The sequence below is a fragment of the Mustela erminea genome, chromosome 13 (genome assembly GCF_009829155.1).
Source record: "Mustela erminea isolate mMusErm1 chromosome 13, mMusErm1.Pri, whole genome shotgun sequence".
Lineage (NCBI taxonomy): Eukaryota > Metazoa > Chordata > Mammalia > Carnivora > Mustelidae > Mustela > Mustela erminea.
This window is the reverse complement of record NC_045626.1, coordinates 91,258,750-91,282,929: the sequence shown is the minus strand read 5'-3', so window position 1 is coordinate 91,282,929 and position 24,180 is coordinate 91,258,750. Positions and strand designations below refer to the sequence as shown.

The window sequence follows — 24,180 nt, the reverse complement described above, 5'->3', positions numbered from 1 at the left end:
GTTCCCTGAAGGACGGGACTGGCGAGGGAAGGCTGCTCAGAGGTGGCAGGGGTCCCGGGACCCTCCCCAGAGCCCGCTGCTGGCACAGGGCCCAGCCGCTCCTGCCCACCCGGCACCCTGGGACCAGAGTCCAGCGCGAACCGTGACCCTGCCGCTGTGCCTCCCCGCCGAGCCTCCCCGCTCTCAGAAACAACCCGTTTCCCCAGGAAGCGAACACATGCATTGTGAAATTTTTGTTATGAAACGAGTTCCCGGAGGATTCATGGAAGTTAATTTTTTCCAAATATTTTGTTGCGTTTAGAAATTCCTTTTCTTCAATCCCATCTTGGCCAAACATCTTTCTGTCCAGGAAGTAAAAGAAAAAGAAGGCAGTCAGTTTGGCGTTAAGAGTGGACACGAGGCCAGTGACACTGCCTGTAAACGAGCATTTCGTTTTTGCCCACGTAACCTGCACAATAATCGCTCCTTTCTGGGGAATAGCTTTATCCTGAAACATCTGCTCACGTCTTCCCAGAGTCTCAGGAGCTCACGGGGAGCCTTGAAGGCCAGCAGCCCCCAGGAGGGCGGCCGCAGGTTCACGGGCCATCAACACAGCGAAGAAACAGCAGAAGGGCAAAGAAGTGAGTAGGATGACTGACAAGTTGGTTCCCCACTTCTTCCTTCCTACGAGCACTAAATCTGAGTCTATCCAGAAAGATAAAAGGAAGAGAGGTCTTTCTCAACAAGATGCAGAAAAAGAAAAGGAAAACATCATCCAGATGCCGCGAGGAGAGACAGATGTGATGGAGCGCAGAACTACAAAATTCTGCAAGGCAAATAAATCACTGTAACAGCGTCACAGGGTAGCTGGCAATCCAGGGGGGAAAAAGCTTTGTGTGGTGCATCGAACAGTCAAGGAATTCAGGTCCTTACTAAGGGAGAACATGTGATAAGGACAGGCACCGTCCCTAGCGTTCAGTGTGAAATTCCCAGGAACAAGGAGGGCCGCTCGAAGACTCGCACTCGTCGTGATTCTTAACCTTTCCAACAACCCTGTGGAGCAGGTGTGATCGGTGTCCCCATTTTACAGGTGGGAAAACCGAGGCACAGAGAGGCCACGCAGCAGGCGAGGCGGCAGGCAGGACTGGAACTGGGCGGGCGGGCTGCGGTAATTACGGCTCCATTCCACTCTGTCCCGGAGACCGCCTGTGTTTCGGAGAGCACCCGCTCCCGGAATTCAACTGCAAAGCTCCTCGAGAACTGCGGCAAGAAAAGAACACACAGCAAAGCCCCAGGCCAAGCGAGGAAGTCTTGGTGAACACACTGTCCTCTCTGCTGCTCTGTGGTGAGTGGGAGGGCCGCTGGCAGGGGTGGGGCAGGGGGACTTGCCAGGTAGAAGAGCAGCCCCACCCAGGCCCAGGGACTCAGCAAGGTGTCCCGCACGCCAGTGGTTCAAAGTGGACCCAAGCAGCTGTGAGCAGAGAGGGCGCAGCCATCTGTAGGCCTTGTGGCTGGTGTGGCATCCGGGTGCCCTCGCCCAGAAGCTGCACCTCTGTGTGTGCCCCAGGAGAGCTGAGCCATCCTGCCCACCCCAGTGTCCTCCAGTCTGGGTGGCGCCTCCCACACACCCCGAGTGATGTCCGGGCGGCATCCATCAGAGTCACCGCTGGGTCCAGTGCCTTCTAGAGGATTCCGAGCAGGGGGTATGTGTGTTCTGCAGAGTCTGACCACCTGCACTCAGCCTGACACAGACTGTTCCAAAGCAGCCGCGATACGTCCCATCCGACCTGCTTCCGGGTCGTGTGACCCCCCCCCCTTACCACCAACCCTCAGAGCCAAGTTCCCCACCTGCCCCGGGCCTGACTCGACCCAGAGGGGACAGCCGAAGTGACCCCGGGCCCAGCCCCAGCTGCACTCCGTGTCTCGCAGCTTCCGCCCTCTCTCTTGAGCTCTCAGCCGGCGCGGAAGTCCGGGCCACACACGCGAGCACAGAGGTGCCAGAGCGAGAGGGAGGGAGGCTGCGGGGGACCCCAGGCCTGGCCGCTCCCGGACTGCAGCTGTGGGACGCCCGGACTGAGAAGGGCCCGCTGAGCCCAGCCAGCCTGCGGGACGGGGAGACGCGACCCCAGCCGGGGTTTCGCACTGCACAGCGAGAGCTGACCCAACAGTCGTACCCGAAGCCCCTCGTGCATGAGCCAGTCGACCCCCCCTTCTGCTTAAGCCTGATCGAGGTGAGTTTCTGTCGCTTATGATGACTCAGCTGACCCCACCGTCCCCCCAGGGGCCCCACAAGGAGGTACACACGCCTCCTTCCCTCCTTCCTGACACATTGGGTCGAGGGTTCAGGGAGGGTCCCAGAGCAGCGCCTGCCGACCCTCCCTCCTCTCCTGCTTACGAAGGTACTTGGGTCCAGCCGGAGGTGGCCACCGCCCATTGAGACCACGACACGACGGAGAGCAGTCTGCCGGGAGTGAGTCCGCATGACAGTTACCCGAGCCTGAGGGACAGGCTCAGAATGTTCTGCAGTGGGACACGGCGTTCACGTCCAGGGGCACGAGCTTCCCCTCAGCGCCTAGCTCAGGGCTCGGAGAAGACCCGTCCCGCGGCTGCGGCAGGATATGCAGACCGGGCTGTCCGCGGTTTCTCACCTCCCCCAGCCCTGTCACCTGCAGACGCCCGCTTCCAGCACCACCTGTGACAGAGACGCCCCGGCCCACGAATGCAGAGGGGACACCAAGTTCAGGGCACTGCAGTACCCACGCTGCCTGCTTCCCTCACCCCGCGGCTGTTCATGGGGGAACGAGGGGTCGCAGACAGACGGGCGCACAGACCCGCACGGTCGCTGGGCTGCGGCGTCACTGCCGTGCAGGCCTGGGGACAGACAGACTCAGAACACAGTCACACGGGGCTCTCCGGAGGGACCCCTGGACTCAGTGTCAAAAAGGGACCCCAGGGCCCTCTGACCTGAAGACCAGGAGCGGCTTCCCGGAGTGGAGCCGGTCGCTTGGGAACTGAGATCTGCAGGAAGGGGCGCGCTCCTACCGGGGAGGGACCGTGGGGCATGGAAGGACCCCGCTACCCTGCTACCCTGGGTTTGGGGCAGTGTGTGGTGGGTGGGGGGAATAGAAGCGGACACAGGGGAGCGGCGTGCGTGGGCCTCTGCCTGCCGTGAGCTGCGGAGGGAACGCAGAGGCAGGGACGCGGCCCGGGTCTCTACTGCTGCTGCAGTGAATCACCAGCACCCGACGGCCTCTTACCAGCAGGCGTGGACGCTTGTCCAGTTCCGGAGGCGAGAGTCTCACGGGGTAAGCTCAAGGGGCTGGCACGGCCACCCTCCCTCCAGAAGCCCCAGGGGAGGACGCGTTCCTTCCCTTTTCCGCTTCTGGAGGCGCCTGCCTCCCTTGGCTCGAGCCCCTCGCTCCCCACTCAAGCAGCTGCGAACGTCTCTCTCGGCCTCCCTCTCCCGCGCCCTTGGAGGACCCCTGTGGTCACTGTGGCCCACGCACGATCCGGGACCCGCGAGGCCCCTCACTAATCACACCAGCAACGTGGGCGAAGGGTGACATTTTACACTGCATGTTCGTCCACTGTCCCCTCCAACTGGAAAGGTTTTTAGAAAGAGAAAGAGCCTGTGCGGGGTCGGGGAGGCCGTTAGTCTGAGCTGGCAGGTGCCGTCTGACACACATACCAGGCGGGCACATTGCGCGTTCTCCCAGAACTGGGACCCTGGGTCCTTTATTTACCACGTGAAGAGAGGCTGGCAAGCGGCTCCCCAGCGACCGGGATCTCAGTGGGTTTTCCGGCAGCGCGGCCGCTGTGCAGGAGAGGATTTAGGCGTGCAGGGCTCCGACAGGGGAAACACCCGCCAAGTGCTTCCACAGAACACAGGCCGGGAGCAGAGTGAGACGGCGAGTGTGGGCTTTCTGGATCACCAGAGCAAAGCTTCAGGCACCTGGGGACGGTCGACCAGCAAGCTTGCCACCTCCGGTCCCAAACCCTGATCTCCTAAGATGCTAAAATGTAATCTCCGTCCCCATAGTCCAGCGCAGTGATGGTAACAATGATATTTTCTACCTCTGTATTTTTGAGAGTCGGTAATTCCACAACCTAGGGTCCGGGACACCTGCTCTGAGAGAGTTAGGCACAGAGATGCACCTTGACATGACACGAATTACAGCACAAGGGGCTGCTTCCTCCTCAGTTGTCTGCTCTTCTGACAGCGATAAGGAGAAAATCCATCCGCGTGTAAGTCACGCTCGCGATCCCCGTTCAGCAAAGAAATGCCGCGTCTCAAATGTGGAGCCCTCGGCAGGCACTGATCCTCCAAGCAGAAGTCGGTAACACGGGAACCATTACCAGTTTTCCATTTGTGGAAGGGACATCGTTTCTTTTCCAATTCCATCCAAGGGGATGAAATTTAAAGAAAAACACTAAGTACGATAATAGTTCCGGAGATACACATATATATGGATAAAAATTATACAAGTGGTTCAAAAGTGAGTAAAACTTAAGAATCACTGATCTTAAGAAATATTCCACCATTACTGGAAAGGTAGATAATTGCATCATCCAACTCAAACCAGTTAAAGTAAGTGATTCTGCCCTGGACGGTTGCCTAGTGTGGACACCATCCCACCTGTCGCTGGCTGGGTCGTCTGCGTCAGGTGAGCTGAGCTCTGGGCATCGGCACCCCGCCTTTCTGCCCACATCAGGACTGTGGTGATAGAATCACATTTGTCTGGCAAGCTTCCCTGGTATGATTTCCAAGCGACCTGCTATTGTCCATTCTCCATATTATGGACTCCCACGTGCCAGAACACACAAAGAGAAGAGCTCATAAGATGTTCTTACTCATCCTAAGAAACATGGAACTACCGAAGGAAGAGTATGGCTCCGTGTGGTCGTCCATGAACAAGCAGGTCTTTCCCCTAAGGTGGGACGTGAACAGTGATTGGCTCCGTGGCCCAGAGTACAGTGTCTTCCTTCACAACATCTGAAATCAACTTGGCACCAAGAGGCCGTGAGGATAGTGAAACCTTGATACTATCTCCTCGGGATTTTTATTTAATTTTTTTCCAGGTCTGTAATTAGAAGACGAGAAGTAACAGCCCAAGAACATGAGAGAGATGACACCATGAGGAACAAAAACATAGAGAGAAGAAGAGCCGGAGGTCATAGTGGCAGAGAAAGGACCACCGACCCTGGGTGATGGATGGGGATCTCCATCCTCAGGCATATCTGAGTTTGAAAGGTTAGGAGAACGTGCAATGTACGGGACACAGGGAGAGACAGAGCAGAGACACAGCGGGCCAGTGTCTCTTGGACTCCACAGTGCACGACAGAGCCCGCTGACGCTAAAGCCCATCCGGCCAGGAAGACACCAGCCATGAGCGAGAAAGCCAGGTGGCTTCACAAAGGGAGCTCGGGCTGTGGGCTTTCAACACGCAGCACGCAGAGCAAGCCTTTTCCAGGCTGGGGGGCACAGCTGCCCGGCCCTATACGCCGTTTTGAAAAGCTCGGACTTCCACTCTGCTCCTAAGAACATCCTCCCCCAACCCTGAAGAAAAATCAGCCCAAGTTATGGATTGAGACCACAAGAGAGTTTAGAAATAAGGACTATAAAAATAGTTGACCGGGCGGACAGGGGGTGGGGAATGTCTCTGTTCATTTTGATGTTAGTTTTTCTCATAAAAGTAATGGGCTGTACTCCTGAGCCCACTATTCGCCACCAAAACATCCCAGAGAAACAGAGACAAGCATGGAGGAGGATGCGACGGGTGATCAGGAAAGACCCCACATCTCGGGCCCCCGCACCCGTCACACCTGACCACCCCCGTCCTCGACACGCCCGACGTCGCTCTTTTTTTTTTTTTTGACAGAGAGAGATCACAAGCAGGCAGAGAGGCAGAGAGAGAGGAGGAAGCAGGCTCCCCGCCGAGCAGAGAGCCCGATGAGGGACTCGATCCCAGGACCCTGAGATCATGACCTGAGCCGAAGGCAGAGGCTTTAACCCGCTGAGTCACCCAGGCGCCCACCCGACGTCATTCCTTGACGCCTGCCTGCCTTTTTCTTTTTTCTTACTTCATCTGCTTTTAAGGCTTGTGACTTCCTGATGTCTCCTCCTAAACCACGGCGAGGGAATCACATTTCTGTTTGTTCAGATAAACACATAGCCCTTACTGTCTGTCACTGCCCAGCGTCGCCCAAATTCCTCCCACGCCCTCGGTGCTCTGCAGGGACATTAATCTGGAAAGTGCGGGCAGACCTTCCCTGTGCTCATCTTGCTGATCGGGACCCCAGAAAAGCGCGCTCACACGGGCTGCGGGCCACCTGTCTGAGCGCAGGGTGCACGCGGGGCACACACACCACGGTCCTCAGATGTCACATGTGCTCGACTCTCCATTCCCGGGAAGAGGCGGGCAGACCGAGAAACGGCCGACCTCCGTCCAAATCTGCAGGAAGCCTCACGACAGCCCCGTCTCCAGGAGCCAAGGGTGACGTGAGGCTTCCTGGGTTCAATGTACGGCCCTACTGGAAAGACATTCACATGGTTTGAACATCTCTGGCTAACTCCAGCACACAAGAGGCCGCTGTCACAGGGGACACGAAGCCAGCCTTCCCGGCTCTGCTGCCACCCCACACTCATTTGTCCCAGTCTTTTTGCAGATAAAAAAGAGCTAATACAAGTAATGACCTTGGTCCCATGATCATCACATAGTCAGCGATCAATAACGTTGGGTCCTTATGGTCGGTTAGCCCCCTTACAGGTAGGGGTATCGCGCTCCAGGCAGGCAAGCTGGGGTTCTCATTAAGACAGGTGCCCAGGTCTGCAAATGTTCCCGTGGGGCCACGGCCGAGGAACCTCTCATGGCCACGGGCTGAACCTGCCAGGACCCCAGTAGCCCCTTCCGGCCTCACGGCAGCCTCGAGAGGAAGAACTATCCCTGACCCGTTTGACAGACACAGACTCAGGTGATGCGGTTGCCTGAGGTCACAGCAGTCGGGACGAGGACAGGGACCGGAGCCCAGGCTCTCGCTGTGCTGTGTGTCACCCAGCACCATGGTGGCGAGGGCTGGGGAGGCATTGACGACCAGGGGGACAGTGTCCATGACACTGGGGGGGGGTGCTAGGCCATTGCCAACCAGAGTCAGTGGGGGGAAGGGCTCCTTTCTCAAGAGAAACTGGAAATCTGTATATTTACATCAAAGTTTTCTCTTTTTCCACGTTGGCAGCCAGTTCAACACTGCGGAGCTCCACGCCTGCCAAGCCAAACACGGCCACAGGCTGGAGCCAGCCCAGAGCCCAGGGCTGAGGTCTTGGAGTTCAGGTGAAACTTCCCAGGGCTCTGACTCCCCTGTGGTGCCCTCACGGGGGCCCCTGCCAGGGCTGGTGTCCCTGAAAACCCCCCCATCATCACAATTCCAGGACCCACGCAGTCCAGCTCTCAAAAGACCTAAGATCACCGCCCCCACCAGAGCCAAAGCAGCAGAGGGCCTGTCCCCCAAGAGAAGCCGCTCCCCTTGGCCCGTCCCCCACCCCCAGCCCTCCTGCCCCGTGGGCTCTCCTAGAGGCCACAGCTGAGCCTGGGCTGTTTTTCATTTAGAGAAACAAACAAGCCTGATGTGTTTATAGAGCTGTCTGAGCTCCGGGATGGCGCAAACACCGGGTTTGTAAACCTGGCCGTGGTTTTGGACCTCAAAACCATTTCTCGAAATCCTGGGTTCTGCAAACTCCAAAACATATCCCTCCCCCCCAACCACCACCACCACCATGTGTTTTGCCCTGTTAAACTTGTTTGTTTTTCTTGGATTGAAGTCCTACGTCCCCAAAATTGTGCGTGACAAGTTCATCGCAACATTGTCTTGAGGCCGTTGGATGTCCGAAAGGTCTTCGCTTTCAGAAAGGCTGGTGCTACACTGTTTCTTTCTTCCCCCCAAAAAGAACATTCTCATCCTGCGTGGGGTAGCAGAACTTGAAGGCCTGAAGCTGATTCGGATGTCGGACGACGTTTCAGAGAGGTCCGAAGTGTGGCCCAGATAGCCACGGTCGGGACCTCTGATGCTGGAAAGCAGGTCGCTTTCCACGGGAGAACGGGGCAAGGACACATCCGGCCCCTCCGCTGCCTGCACCTGCTTTGTCCAGGACACGCTTCCTGCCATGGGCCCACAGCCCCTGCCGTGCCCACCATCCCCCCCACCGCTACCCAGGCTCGGGGATGAAAGAAACCTGCCCAGGGCAGGGGTGTCACAGGCCGGCCCCGCCCAGGGCCACCGTCAACATCCCGGAGTCAGAAATAACGTGGTAGGAGACACACCACCAATTTACTTCCCACAAAGGCCATGGCCCCAGCCAAGTCCCATGTGACATCACCGCGTCTATTTCTGTAGTGGGTTCTTTTTCTTTCTTTCTTTACAAGATTAAATAGTTTGCTCTCATGTCTCCGCAAGACAGTACTTCCATCTTCCTCAGTGTCCAGGACATATCTCAGGTTAGAATCCTGGACCCCTGCACCACCACCCCTGCCACCCCTCCCACCCACCGCCCCGTGTCTGCAAAGACTCCGCAGCCACACGCTGGTGTCCCCACCCGCCGGCGCCCAGAGGAGGCGGCGCGTCACTCACCGTCCGGGTCACACTGCGCCGGGCTGCTGATGCAGGAAGCTCTGTACCTGCCGTAGTAGAGAAGGGTCACTCCTTTCTCCTCCTTGAGGTAAATTCCCTTGTTGACCTTCCCTTCCATGATGTCTACATTAGAAGAGCGACAACATCGGGCGTCAGCAAGCGTCAGACTGAGCACAACCTATACTTTACTGTTCATGTCCATAATATTGTGTGCCCTCTACATTAACACGAATGCTTCATTAATTAATGCTTAATTAATGCTACATTAACATTAATGCTTCCTCTTTAATATTACACTAGTCCTAGTGAAGTTAGAATCCTGTAACAAGAAAACGTGACTATTTCTTAATAAATTGATCATAGTAATATTTTGTCATCAATGACTACTACATTAGCACATATTGTGTGCTCTACAGTAACAACACTCTAATCCGTTGGCTGGGGATGGGGTTCCCAGGAGCGATGCGGTGACAGCCTCCTCCTGTCCCGAATTTCAGCTCGGTCCACAGGCTTCCAGAACCCCTCCTGCCCATCTTATAAGTGAAAGGCTTAGGTACATGTTTGAACCTAAGCACCACCTGTGAGCTCTCCTTGGAAGCCCCTAATCCTAGACGTGGGAGCCTACAATTCTGCAAGAATCCATGTCCAAACTCTGGGAGGGAATCCCGGCGGGGCCTGCCAGGTCCAGGCCTGGTGGCCATGAGCCCCCGCTGGCCCTCGCTGCTCCATCCAGCCCTCTGTCTGGCCCCATTCCCACGGCAAACGTCCCTGATGGTGTGAGCGTGGGGTAAATGGTTGACAGGACCGATAAGTGAAGACTATAAAAACCAAGTGTGATTAGGCATTTATTGTTCATTGGGGTCAAAGTCGCCCAGATACCTCCTCTGTCAGAAGGACACCTACCCACTGCCCTTGAGCTGTCACAGAGCCCGGGATGTGCAGCCACTTGGCTGAGCTCTTGGGGCCTGACGGCTGCCCCAGTGCAACTTATCCAACAGCCACTGTCAAGGGGGGAGAGCCCCTCAAAGGGCCTCCGTGCGCTTCCTCACTGTTCTAAACTCATTATTTTTTTGCATATCTCATTTATTGCTGGGGAGCCTACATACCACAAAACTAAACATATTGCAGAAGTAAGTTAACAGTTACATGATTGAGCTGGGCCGTATGAACCCCTCAATAAGGTGTTGGACTGCAAAGATTAATTTTGGAAGGCAGACCCCTCACAGCTGAAAAGAGCGATCAGATTAGGTGTTGCCCCAAACGCAGAGGGCCCGAGGCCTGAATGACCCGAACGGACTTTCCACGCTGCTCCGGGAGCCGCCACCATGGCTGCTCTCTCTCCCGCTTTGAGCTGCGTCGGAGAAATAGGAAACATACGGGCCCGGAGGTGATTAAGTCGGATAATAATTTAACCCTGACTCCACTGGGTGTTCGGTAAGGCAGCTCCTAATAATTAAATAAAACTCCAGCTGCAGAAGACATGCTGATTTTAATGTTTGTAAGAGATCAAATTTGGGGGGAGGCATCTTAAAATCCGCTTCCATTTTCCATTCCAAGGGTCTGCTTTTCCTCCCCCCGAAGAATATACACTGCTGAAAAATCCAAACAATTTCTATTTTTAGAAAGTATCTCGTGTCCGTTTCGGTCTGAAAACAAGCAGCTGGCTCGGAAGGCCCTGGTCACTGATGCTTATGAGCATCAAGGCCTTGCGGTTGGGAAGGGGCACTACGTCCGGACCCAGCGTGAAGCGCTTCTTCCCAGCACCCCGGGTCTCGGACTGGAGGCCAGATCGCCCGCCAAGACGAAGTGCCTTCCCGCAGAGCCCAGCGGAACCGGGCTCCAGACTCCTTGCAGATCCCGACGCGACAGAACACAGGACGGGAGGGTGCAAGTGCTCACCTACGGTTGCAGACAGATTTGAGTAGGCAGAGTCATTGGTACGAACAAAGGTAGAGTTATGGGAAGGAAGCACAGTGAGGTTGTGGGTTCGCAACACTGGGTGGGACAACAAAAGAGAAAAGCACAACACATGAGTGACATGAACAACCAATGGAACCCGCCTATCTCTCAACCTGACGCGCACCGAGCGGCCGTCTCCCCACGGCCAAGCACCTTGGATTTTCTCGCCCGACCTCGCCTCCCCGCCATCCCTGCCCTCCCGCACACTGGGTGCCATTGGGACCCGCCAGTCCCAGAGCCAGGGCGCTGCAGCCACTGGCTGTCACCACAAACACGGGTTCCAGTTTGCCGCATCCAACGCCCTTGGATACTCAGGTGAGAGATACGGAGCCGAGCTCGGCCACACGGCAGCCTTGACGACAGGGTTCATGTGGTGATGTCACGACAGTGGACGAGCCAGGACACAGCGTGGAGGCAATGGCATGATATCATGACACGTGGACACAACAGAGGGTTCAGCGACAGAAAACATGACTGCAGGAGCACGAGATGCCTTCCAAAGCCATTCCACCGTCCCCGGCATCAGACTGTGCCGACGGACCCTGCTCTCTGTTTCTGGAGACGCCTGCCATGGAACTGAAATGGGCCAGTGTGCATCCTTGTGTGAGGATCACACAGGTCAACGGCCTGCAGGGACACCAACCCCCTTCGCGTGTTCTGGGACACGCGCGAACACACTGAGTTTCCCGGGAAGTTAACACATCGGTCAACAAAATTCAGCCACAAACCAATTGGGTCTTGGCGCTTGTAGGGCTTTACGAGAACTCCCTGAGGGACAGGTGTTCGAGACACCCTAAGCCACTGGTTTGATCCCAACAGTGAGCTGTGGTGAGCGGTTGGGACAGGAATATCATTATCTGAGCTACTGTTTGAAATAACGACTAAAAGGTGACTTTCTGCATCCTGAACTGGGAATTACGTCGACAGCGCCTTTCCACTTGCTGGGATGGTCTCTCCTCACAGGGTTTAAAATAAAGGCCCTGGGAAGAGAGATGAGATTGTAACAGAGGGGGAAGTCGTGTCATGACCTCCACAGGCAGCTTACATCCCCGTGGCTCAGACCTTTCGGACAAAACACGGAGCTCCAGACAGGTCTTCCGTGTGGGGCGCTGGCTCGCTGTGTGCAAGCCGGAAGGCAGGGGGGGCACAGAGGGCTCCTGGGCTGGTCTTGCCCTGGTGGCCCCTTCCACCATCCAGAGGTCCCCACTCCTTGACGGCCCCATTCTGGGGACACCCGTGGCCCAGATTCCAGCTAGAATGCTTCCCAGTTTGCAAATGTTAAGGGAAACGTTTTAGAATCTTAGGCGGCAATTTCTGGCAGCACGTGAAGTCCCAGGGGATGGAAGACGCCGGCGTGCCAGTGTGGAGAGCATCGTTGTCAGCAGCGTGTGGGTTTTTTAAAAAACCCCACTGCACAGAACTGGAAGAGACCCGATGTGAGCCTGTGCTGGGCCAGCGGCAAAGCCCTTGCTGCCCACGACATAATCAAGAACGGTAAGGAAATGAATATTGAAATGCGAAAGCATCCCGAAGCACCGACCACTTATAGTGGGGAAAAGTTTCTTACTGGAAAGGGAGACAGTGCTTAGGGGCATGTGGGGCTCCTCCTTGGGGCCAACGTCTGAATTCGGGCGGACAGAGACTGTGCTTTCCGTGGAGTTGGGGACGTTGGGAGCATCTTGGGAGATGTTCGGTCTTTTCAAAGTAGTGGCCAGTGATGTGTGCAGAAGCTGATTGGTCGGTGGGGGTACCTCTGCCAAGGGAAACAGCAACCCCCCGGACGTGCACTGTTGTGCCGGTTGTCACGCCCCTCAGCAGTCGGCTCAAATGCATCCCCGTTTGGTAGGTCTGTCTACCTAGAAAATGGACACCTAGACCCGTAGGCAGACTGACCCACCACCTGCAGCTTCGGGCCTCCGACAGCTGCTTTTGCTTTAAGGCTATCGGGGGAAAGCCCACACATTAATGGTATTTTGAATCACAAGTTCTGTCCTTCTGTGATAAAAACTGTGTCAAGCTTCTGCAAAATACTTTGGGTGAACGGTGATTGGGAGAAGGCCCCCACCAGGCACCAATCTCCGTTAATCTCCCGGCTTCCAAGTGGACGCTGTCCACGTTGGTGTCCCCTGACGGCCCCCTGGCCCCGTGTCACCCGTCCCTGCGGCCTCGGGTTCTCTCGCCACCCGTGTCTACCTCCAGTTGTGTCCTGAAGCTCCTGGATCCCGTCCACATTTTCCAACGGCCAGTAATGGGAAGCAGACGCCAAGACCTCAAACCCTGCGGGGAGAAGAAGAGGCGTGGGAAATCAGCGTCAGGACGGCAGAACCGCTCCCCTCCGTCGTGAGTGAAGGGAGAAGAAACATCACGGGATGCGGGAGTCACTGAAGAGGAATTTGGATAAATTCAACACTTTGAATAAAGGACTCTTAATAAATTAAAATGGGTGAATTTTTCCTTGACAGGATAAAGCGTGATAAACAGGAATGAGCGGAGACCTCTGAACCGAAGGGAACAGCAACCCCCATGCATCAAGGGGCCCAACAGGAAGCATGTCCGTTAGGGTCAGGAGAAAGGCAAGAACCTTGTTCTGTTATTGCTGATGCTGTTTTAGAGGACATAGCTGGTGCAATCAAGCCAGGGAAAGAAATAAGGTTAATGTGATTTTTTTTTTAAAGATTTTATTTATTTGACAGAGAGAGAGACAGTGAGAGAGGGAACACAAGCAGGGGGAATGGGAGAGGGAGAAGCAGGTTTCCCGCTGAGCAGGGAGCCTGATGCGGGGCTTGATCCCACGACGCTGGGATCCGGACCTGAGCTGAAGGCAGATGTTTAATGACTGAGCCACCCAGGCGCCCCAAGTTTAAAAGGATTTAAAAAGAAGAGGAAACCGGCACCAATATTACTGACATCATATAAGGCTCTTGACAGCACCTCCTTGTTTTATTGTAACAATAACCTGTCAGGTAATTATCTTGTTGGCCTATTTGTAGAGATGAGGGTCCGGAGCTGCTTCAGAAATCGCCCGCTGACTTGGTTTGACACGGAAGGCTCACTCTGGGTCTCCCCAAAGCATCTCCTGCTCTTTCTGCTCTCACTCTCCTTCCAACATACTAAAAATTAACCGCTTGCAGATTTCCTTCATGACCCTTGCACTCTGAGTAGACAGGATCTCGTGAAGACTGACCGTGTCCTACTCTGCTCATCCCACTTAATACCCCATGAACTGTTTCATCTATTTGCTCCTCCCCAGGTTCCGTGGTGGGGTCTTGGGGATCGTCCTGGGGCCGTGCCTCGCCCAACACGCTCAGCCCCTCGCCCAGCTCCAATCTGCTCCCGGATTAGTTCTCTGTGATTAGTTCCCGGAAGTGGACACAATGGCCCAGATGACGACATGATCATCAAACTCCCAAAGGAGATGCCGGATCACAGAGAAGCAAAAATTAATAAAGTCGTCTGTGTTATTCATTGTAAAAAAATGTTTTAAGAGGAGGTAATGAGGTCGTTATTTTCAAATGAGGTATGCCTCATAAGGAGAATGAAAAAAACGAGACAGCCTTACAAATAAGGAAAGAATTTGGTAAACGAAGCCGGTGACCCACCAGGAAAGAAATGAGTAAGGAGATTTATACAGATGTGACCCGCGAAAGTCCACAGTTTCCCTGTCTTCAAACGATAACGCGAAAACGGAGCGGAAGAGGAGTTCTCCTTTGTAAACATAGCCCACGAAGAGAAGACATTTAAGTGCCAAAAATTGAGAACCGTACACAATTCTCTTGGAGAAAACAATAAAATAATACCGAGGGACGGACAAGAACCCTTGGATAATGAAGAATTTTGTAACCTATTTTGGGGAAAGAGAAGTCTAAGTCATAAAAATGTCCACCCACCCTCGAATTCATACCTAAACGCAAGGAGAGTCGTTGTAAACGTGCTGAGAGATTTTGTGTGAGAGAAAGCTCACCATCTAGAAAAGGAAACAAGCAAGAAAAACCCACAAACCTGCAGGGGGACGGCGACAGGGGTGGGGGGCCCGGCCCCCACGCAGTGAGACCGTCACAAGGTCACGGCTCCAGAGAGGACCCAGAGCGGCGTACGAGTCGACGGTTCGGTGGGAAAGCCCCATAAACACCGCCGCGCACTCGTGAAACCAGCTTATGACAAAAGGGGTCTTTCACACCAGAGGAGCAGCACACAATAGAAGTCTCAGGGCCAACTAGCCGTCTGCAAAACACCGAGATCCCTAACTCACTCTCTCTACCATAACAATTTCCAGAAGAACAAACTTTACACGTAGGGACACCTGGGGGGCTCAGTGAGTTAAGCATCTGCTTTCGGGTCAGGCCACAATCCTGGGATCCTGGGATCGGGTCCGGCATCGACCTCCCTGCTCAGCGGGGAGTCTGCTTCTCCCTCTGCCTGCCACTCCCCCGCCCCCGCTCACACTCTGTCTCTCGCTCTATCGCAAATAAAATAATTTTTAAAAAAAATTTTTTTAGGGGCGCCTGGGTGGCTCAGTGGGTTAAGCCTCTGCCTTCGGCTCAGGTCATGATCCCAAAGTCCTAGGATCGAGCCCTGCATCTGGCTCTCTGCTCAGCAAGGAGCCTGCTCCCCCCACCCCCTTCTGCCTGCCTCTCTGCCTAGTTGTGATTTCTGTCCAATAAATAAATAAAATCTTTTTAAAAAAATTTTTTAAAGCCTTCAATGCAATGAAAATAAAATATAAAAGCTTATAAGGAAACCAGGTGATAAATCTATGTGCATTTTTAAAATATTTCCATACATAAAAATCAATCAAGCTAAATTGAACCGGGAAGTGATGTTTATGTAATACACGCGGCAGAAATGCCTGATTTCTTTTTAAAGGAATGTATTGAATTTATTGTCCTCATTAAAACTCCCACTATTCAGAAAATTTAGACCAACAGAACATTGGGGCAAAGGACAGCAACAGGCAGTTGAAAGAAAAAGGAACGCAAATTATTTTTAAATTTATGAAAAGGCGTCCAACACTGCTCATCATTTTCAGAGGCGAGTGTAAACCGCCCTGAGCTCCCTGTCCCAGCTCACCCTGCCGACGGACCAACAGTTAGATGTTCTAAGCTGGCGAGTTCTGCCACATTTTTGGCAGAAGGTACGGTCTTTCTGGAGGGCAAGACCACAACGATGACACGAATTTTAAGTGCACTCTGAGCTAGTAATTCAGCTCCTGGAAGTTGGTGCTAGAGACAGACTCACACCTGGGATCAGAGAGCTACGTACAGGGGTATTTGTCGCAAGATCTATGTATTTTTTATCGTATTGAGAACACGTGAACAAAGACAGTGCTTATCGGCCAAGGAGCCAGGTCGTACGGACGGAGCAGCTACTCAGTGGACCAGGAAGTCATTAGGACAAGGCTGATACACGTGTCCTGATGTGGAACGTTCCTCAAGCTGTACTGTCAAAAAAATCAAGGTGTGAGGAAAATGTGTTAGTGCCAACTGTGGAAAATGTAGTTGTTCGGCAGGCCAGGAGGGAGGGGGGATGGAGAGAGAGACTTTGCATGGACGCCCGGAAATGGACCGCCGTATTTTAGGGGCAAGGAAATGGAGAGACTGGAGGGAAGGCGTGAGAAGGTTTCTATTCCTTTCTATTTCTTTTCCTTTTCTAAGATTTTATTTAATCATTCGACAGACAGAGATCACGAGTAGGCAGAGAGGCAGGCAGAGAGAGAGAGGAGGAAGCAGGCTCCCTGCTGAGCAGAGAGCCCGATGCGGGACTCGATCCCAGGACCCTGGGATCATGATCTGAGCCGAAGGCAGAGGCTTTAACCCACTGAGCCACCCAGGCGCCCCATTCCTTTCTATTTCGGTCCTATTCAAACGTTCGCACGTGCGTTGCTTTAAAAATTCAAAACGTGGATTCGCCAACGTTCACTAGACATGGTACTATTCGATCCACGCAATATGGAGACTCTGAGACCTCATTATCCAGAACACTCATTTCCATTTCTACCACGCTTTTCTCCACCCCCACCCCCCGCGCCCCAAGTGTAGGATATTCATTTTGAAGAGGGGAAACATCATTGACTTGTTATCCAGTTCATCTGGGGCAGGCGGGCGGCAGGGTCTGGGGTGGCGGATCAGAAAAGGGAATGACATCCCTCGTGCAAAGAACAGGTGCGGAATCTTCTTCACAACCCACGCTGTCGCCCAGGCCACGCTGCGGATGGCAAGTCCTTCCCGATCATCCCTAATTTCAATCCCCCACCACCCGTGCTGGGTGCAAAGGCTGACAGAGGAAAGAGAGGGTGGCCTTGTTCGCACAGGGAGCCCCCGGAGCTAGCAAGAGTGTGTGAGAGAAGGGGGTGGGGGTCCGCCGAGGGCCTGCTATCCCACATCCCTGTGCTTCCGGCAAGGATAACGTCCCACCGCGTCGCCCCCGATGTCACATATGGACCACGCTGAGATGCAGGTTTGCAGGGATGGAGATGCAGTGGCGGGCTTGCACCGTGAAATGCGCACGGGGGCCGGCCGGGAGGGTGCTCACAGGACAGACCCTCCCTGTCCCCAGCAGGCCCAGAGCAGCAAATCACAGCAGGGCTGGAAACGAGAGCCGCCTGGGTGGGGCTGCCAGTCTCGGTCTCGGGGGATGGGGGCTGCAGCCGGCAGGGAGGTGTGCGTGTGTGTGTGTGTGTGTGTGTGTGTGTGTGTGTGTGTCTCCCCGCCAGTCCCTGCCAGTCCCCACGGCTCTGCAGGGAGATCCGCCCAGCACGGCCAGCTTTCCCCCTTGTAGGTTCCCAGATCCTGGAGGTTCTTTATTCAAAATCTTCCCAAATCTTAATGTCTCAATTAAGGTGATTATTTTAACTAAAGCATTGGGCAGTACTTACAAATTGTGCCTAAGAAACTAAATTTAGCACGTAGGTTCCCCTTTAAAACCGCAGGCGTAAAAGCCTACAGCCCTACAAGTGTCATCAGATCGGGCAAATTTCATCCTTTGGGGACCAAGAAAGACCCCCAGGAGCCACGTTCCCAAAAAGAAGGGGACCTGGGATGTCCAGGTTCTACAGACACCCCTGTTTCCATGGATGAACCCCGTGAAGTCTGTGTGTCTGCTTCGACACACCGTCAGCCTGATCATTACACGGCTCCTCCTGGGACATGTGGCCCTAAAGAATAAAATGGGGGGAGGGGGGAGAGGTATTTGGCTGACACCACGACGGTTATAACGGGTTCTCCAGGAACAAATTCTCATCCAGATGCCACGTGCTGGACTCAGCCTGGTGAGAAGCAGGGACACGCGACCACTCGTGCCGCAGAGGACCGTTAACACGACTTTTCCTCTTCCCTTTCCGTGCTCCTCCGGATCCCGCACGCCCGCCCCTTCTCTAGGACTCGTGAGCGGGAACCGTCTTCCCCTGACACCGTAGGGAAGTCTGTCACGGCGTCCCATGCCTCGTTCAACAGCAGTGCACGCCACGGAGGAGATCAGTCCCCGCCAGTCACGGAGCTGGCCCGGACCGTTCCTCCTTGGTCTCCCCGCGGGACTCCCCGCGGTGCCCGCCGCCTGCAATGCTCTTCCCCCGGCACCGGACCACAGGAGCCTCAGGCAGGAGCGCAGCCCACGCGCCATCACCCTCCGCACTGGCAGCTCCTTCCCTGTTTGCCCACAGCACTAACTAGTCCTTGAATTCTTTTGTTTGTTGACATGTCTGCTGTGTCAGATCCTCTGGTCCATCTGTACCACAGTCTCACATCTAACACACGCCCAGGGTGTGTGTCTGTCTGTGTAATCCAGATTTTTGCATTTGGATTCTCCCCAAAAGGGTAAGCTTAGCGATAAATTTGTTCAAACTATGTAGGCAGAATGGATGAGGAAACGCAATCGTGAATACATGAACGGATGAACATAGAACATACACACACACACACACTTCTGAACTATACATACCCCCAAATCTCCATTGATCACACTTCCGTTTGTTCAGTAGAGTATAAGCATTATTTTTAAAAACTCCTTCAGGAACACTTTTCTTTGCACTGGGAAGAATGGAGTTTCTGGCGGGACCCGGCAGCTCGGACAGCCCCTCGCAGACCCTGTAACCCTGTGGCGCTGACCGATGTTAATTTGCCTCATTTTGCTGATCATTTTGCAATATGTACAGATCCTGACTCATGACGTCGTATACCTGAACCTAAAATAATGTTGTCTGTCCATTATGCCTCCATTAAAAGATACATAAATAAAGAGAGCGGACTGTTGATCTGCACAGAGAAATAACCAGTCTGTGGCCAGAGGGGATTACATGCTCTGGGTACCCCAGGCCTGGGAGCGGCTGGATAACAGGGATGTAGAAGGTCCCTTTTCCTCATTAGAGAAGTTAAATAATCGGCACATGGGTGAACTCTGTAATCCCCACGATCTCTCCGCTGGCGCCATGTACAGCTTACGTCTATCTACCACCGCGCTTCCCAGCACCACCCCCGGAGCGGAGCACGGACTCAGCAGCCCGGGCCAGAGGAAAGGCTTAATGCCGTCCTGTCTCCAAAATGAAAGTCCACGGTCACAGATAAACACAGATAATAACGAAGGCTCCGAGCGATCTAGAGCGGTCGTTCAATGATTTACAGAACTGAATACCTATCTACACAGTAGAGACACACATCTGGTCCATGCCTTGTTGCCTGGGCTGGTGTGGACAGACAAGCCGATGACGGTGCCCCCGGGAGCCATCGTGTGGCAGGCGGGCCGTGCTCACTGATTCCACTCATGTGTGACCCACGGCGCATGGTCAGGCCCACCCCGGTTGAACATCTCCCGCGCGGGACGCAGTGTGCAAGGTCACGGCAAGACAGGGAGGCCTTGCCAGTCCTGGCACACCTTAAGACGGCATGTCTGGAGTGGCCACCGTGGGAACAAGGGGCCCTCCCGGAGGCCGGCCCCACGTCCTGGGCACACCTGCTGCTCAGCCCCTCCCATGCCCTCGTGGTCCCCACGTGTCCTTATGTGTCTGAGCCCACTGAGAGCTGCTGAGGTCACTGCCACATCTCACCGGCGACCTCGGGCAAACCACCTGCCCTCACCGGAAGAGCCCCTCCTGCAGGAGAGGGCCGTGTGGGGACCCCACAGAATCCACGTCCAAGCACCCACTATGCTGCCAGTTTTCAATGCGGCTCCACGTTCCCCAGAATTCACGGCGACAGCTCACAGAGCCGTTCCCCGCGGGGTGGGGTCTAGTGGTTTGCAAAGGCTCCCCCTCCAGGAACGGGCTCCCTGCCGGTGTCTGTGTCTGTGAGTGAATTTGTGGGCAGGGGCTGGGCTAGGCTCCCAGGACCCTGAAGGTCGGTGCCCCCAGAAGCAAAAAGGAAGGCGGCCTCCTGGTGGGGGTGCCGCACGGACCATGGAGCTGGGGTCAGACGTCCCTGCAGGACGTAGGGAGAGCAGATGATGGACGGACCAGAGAGAGAGCAGGAAGAGGGGAGGGGAGGGGAAACGGGGAGACAGAGAAGGTGAGGCAGAGAGAGTGAGAGACAGAGAGAGACGGAGACAGTGAGAGACAGAAAGAGTGAGACAGAGAGAGATCAAGGGAGACAGAGAGGCAAAGAGACAGACAGAGACAGTGAGAAACAGAGAGAGACAGAGACGGAGACAGTGAGAGACATGGAGAGAGACACAGACAGACAGACACGGAGACAAGGAAGGAGGAAGGGAGAAAGCGCAGCAGTAGGTTTTCGGCCACAAGGGAGCACCCACGGTTGCGTCCGGGGCGCGCCTGCCTCTGTCATTATGGTGCCGGAGGCGGGAGGAGGCGCAGGTGGCGGACGGTCAACGGCGCGGGGGCGGCGCGGGGGCCGGGAGAGACCCCGAGACGCAGGAGCGAGCCAGGAAGGGAGCCCGTGGGCGCGGACGTCGGCAAGGAGGCTGAGCAGCTCCGGCCCTCCCCGCGGGCCGGCGAGCTTGCTGCTGGCCACGCTCATCTGCCCCGTCAGGTGTCCGGGGTACAAGTTACGGGGAGACAAAGTCGGCTTCGGCCGATGACAGGGCGTGGGAGGAGCAACGCTTGCGTGTGGAGCAGAGACTGAATTCAAACCGCTCCTTTCCGTGGAGGGTCAAGGCCTAGAGGCACACAAGAGGATGTGTGTGTGTGCATGTGTGTGTGTGCACGCATGTGTGTACGTGTGGATAGGTCTGGGCGCGTTTGGACTGTGTGTGTGCATGTGGGTCTGTATACATGGGTATGGGTGTGATGTGTGCGCGTGCATGTGGGTGTGGACATGTGTGCCCATGTGTGGGTGTGTGTACCTGGTGTGGTGTGTGCCCACGTGTGGGTGCGTGTACCTGGTGTGATGTGTGCCCACGTGTGGGTATGTGTACCTGGTGTGATGTGTGCCCACATGTGGATTGTGTACCTGGTGTGGTGTGTGCCCACGTGTGGGTGTGTGTACCTGGTGTGATGTGTGTGCATGTGTGTGGATGTGTGTACCTGGTGTGATGTGTGCCCACGTGTGGATGTGTGTACCTGGTGTGGTGTGTGCCCACGTGTGGATGTGTGTACCTGGTGAGATGTGTGTGCATGTGTGTGGATGTGTGTACCTGGTGTGATGTGTGCCCACGTGTGGGTGTGTGTACCTGGTGTGATGTGTGTGCATGTGTGTGGATGTATGTACCTGGTGTGATGTGTGCCCACGTGTGGGTGTGTGTACCTGGTGTGATGTGTGTGCATGTGTGTGGATGTGTGTACCTGGTGTGATGTGTGCCCACGTGTGGATGTGTGTACATGGTGTGATGTGTGCATGTGTGTGGATGTGTGTACCTGGTGTGATGTGTGCCCACATGTGGGTGTGTGTACCTGGTGTGGTGTGTGCCCACGTGTGGGTGTGTGTACCTGGTGTGATGTGTGCCCACGTGTGGGTGTGTGTACCTGGTGTGATGTGTGTGCATGTGTGTACCTGGTGTGATGTGTGCCCACGTGTGGGTGTTTGTACCTGGTGTGGTGTGTGCCCACGTGTGGGTGTGTATACCTGGTGTGATGTGTGTGCATGTGTGTACCTGGTGTGATGTGTGCCCACGTGTGGGTGTTTGTACCTGGTGTGATGTGTGCCCACATGTGGGTGTGTGTAGTGGTGTGGTGTGTGCCCACGTGTGGCTGTGTGTACCTGGTGTGATGTGTGCCCACATGTGGGTGTGTGTAGTGGTGTGGTGTGTGCCCACGTGTGGGTGTGTGTACCTGGTGTGATGTGTGTGCATGTGTGTGGATGGTGTGGAAGTATGTGTGGCCACGTGGCCAGGGTACAACCCGGAAACCGCTTCCTGGCTTCCTTTCCTGCGCCGGGCAGCAACCTGGGTCTTGCACCCATCTGCCCGCTGACACCCTCCCTCACTCTTGTCCACTGGAAAACCAGCAGGAGCCTTAGCCGGCCCGGCGGGAAGGGGAGAGCCTCAGGGCAGACGCACACGCGCCCCTTAGCATGACACCTGAGCCATGGAGTCCTGATTTCTTTCGTCCGCACTTTGGTTAGGGAAAGGGGAGCACACAGGATTCATGGCCCTCACACCTTTTCCAACAGAAGACTTGACTTGGGCGTGTGTGTTGGAGAGAAACGGCAGCACCAGCCATGAAAACAGGTAGTTCCGGCTGTGCCCCCTGCCCTCCGGGATCACCTGCAAAGAAGAAGGTCCAGCCCCACGACTGAGGCCCTGGCACTCTCAGCAGAGGCCTGGCTTTGTGCCTGGGGGATGCTGGCTGTGCCCGTAGGTTCTGGATGGTGCCAGGAGGGGGCCGGGCTGCAGGGACAGAGGCCAGTGTGAGCTCTGAGTCAGGGTATGCTCCCCAGTGGGTCAGGTTTTCTCGCATGGCTCCCAAGCATGGGCGCTGGGACCTCGACGGGTTCCTCAGCCCCACACACAGGGGAGCCAAGGGTACCGCGGCCACAGGGCCTTCCCGCTGCTCACCAGACCCCCTTCTTCCCCAAGCCTGCACCTGCGACGTGGCCACACCACTCAGGGACAGCTTGCAGGCCGAGGACGCGCATTGGCCCACGGACAGTAAGCCCCAGCTGGGATGGGGACAGAGAGGACAGAGCCCTAAGTCAGCTTGGAGACACACGGCAGGAGTCAGGGCAGCAGACAGAAAGCCAGCACCTCCCCTTCATCCTAAGGTGGCAGAGACCAAGAGCCAGAGGCCTCTGGGCGGCCGCCGCAGCTGCAGACAGCAGCGTCTGATGCCAGGATGAGCAGAGCGCCAGGAGCAAAGGGCGGCCAGCCGGGGACAGAAGGGCCTGCAGCTGGGCCTCCCTACGCTGGCCCCAGAGACGAGCGACCCAACCGTGTGGGGACCCGGCGCCAGGCAGGCGGACAGGCGGTGGACAGTGCCGGAGGACGCTCCCTTACCTGGATGGGCTGGCGGCCTGGAGAAGGCTCCGTGCACCTGCACACAAAAGAGGGGAGCGTCAGAGACCCGGGACGGCCGCGGAGGCACAGAGACCTAGCCCGACCTCGGAGACAGCCCCGGGGAGACGGTACCTGGAAATCGCAGAAGAGCAGCAGCAGCCAGAAGTGCCGGCCCCAGAGCAGCTTCCTCATGGCTCCCGGGGAGTCGGGACACGATCCCGCCACGTTCCCGAGCTCTGCGGCCAAGCGTGTGCCCTAACTTTCACGGCCCCGGGAAAGGGACATTTTCACAGGGTCCAGATGGGGGAAGATCTGCTTCTCTGTAGAGGCTGAGACACAGCCGTCCTGCCCGCTCACGGGCGCCTCTTCCTTGTCCGGGAACCTGACTGTGTTGGGTGCTGGCGCCTCGGGAGGGAGGCCCAAAGCTCGGCGGGGCCGGCGTCGGCGTCCGGGCTGCCCTTCCTCTCCGGACTCCCGTTCAGCCTCCAGCCAGGCTCGTACCGGCCCCTCTCTCCTTGCCTGAAGTGGGCAGCACGAGGAGACTCTCGGAGGCGCCGGTCCGTGCGCCCCCCGTGCGCCCCCGTGTGCCCCCCACCGGCCCCGTGCGCCCCACGGGCCGGCTCCTTCCTTCGCCCTGACTCAGCCCCAGCACGGGCCAGAGGCAGTGATGTCAGGCTCTCTGCTCAAACTTTGTCCGGCGGCTTCTCTATTTATACCCCTCGCTGCGGCGTCCTTCCTGGGTCCTAACACCGGTCTGTTGAGAACGTCGGGCCGGAACAGGCTCAGCATCCAGGGAGAGCAGAGGCTTCCCACCAGCTCCCACCATGTCAGAGCCACCGTTCCTAACGAGAAATCCCACGACAAACCCTAAACTGTGTTGACAGCTGAGCCTTGCTTGTCCGAAGGAAGACAGAAGGGGATACACAGATGGAAACGGAAAGTAAACCACACCCGCGTGCCCCCAGATAAGTGCTGACCACACTGTTCTCGTTAACCCTTTCAGAGGCGGGTGAACGCTCTGGGAGTGTTTATAGGGTCCTCGGTATCCTCACGCCAAACCCCAAATCCCGCCCTCCCCCGCATCCGGGAGTCAAACCCTGAGCCGCCAGAGCCTCAGTTTACTCAAGACCAGAAGTTAATCCAATCTACCCCAAACCATGCTCACTCACATGCTCACGCTCTCACACATGTACACGCTCACACACACGCACATGCTCACACACATGCTCACGCTCACACACAGCTCAC

At 55.8% G+C, this 24,180-nt stretch overlaps 1 protein-coding gene across 3 annotated transcripts in view; it reads right to left on the bottom strand.

Moving 5' to 3' along the window:
- ADGRD1 (adhesion G protein-coupled receptor D1) overlaps positions 1-23,856 on the bottom strand; it is a 123,565-nt gene extending 99,709 nt beyond the window's left edge. Inside the window, exons 1-5 of one of the 3 annotated variants that reach the window (XM_032309835.1) lie at positions 23,065-23,856; positions 22,933-22,969; positions 12,754-12,837; positions 10,501-10,596; positions 8,602-8,724 (exon numbers count right to left, since the gene is read on the bottom strand). In XM_032309835.1, the coding sequence (XP_032165726.1) occupies positions 8,602-8,724; positions 10,501-10,596; positions 12,754-12,837; positions 22,933-22,969; positions 23,065-23,124 (400 nt within the window). In that variant the 5' untranslated portion in view covers positions 23,125-23,856. Of the gene's footprint in view, positions 1-8,601; positions 8,725-10,500; positions 10,597-12,740; positions 12,838-22,932; positions 22,970-23,064 lie in introns of those variants that run through there. The other 2 variants (XM_032309836.1, XM_032309837.1) reach the window with 2 other exon arrangements.
- Positions 23,857-24,180: the final 324 nt, after the last annotated feature.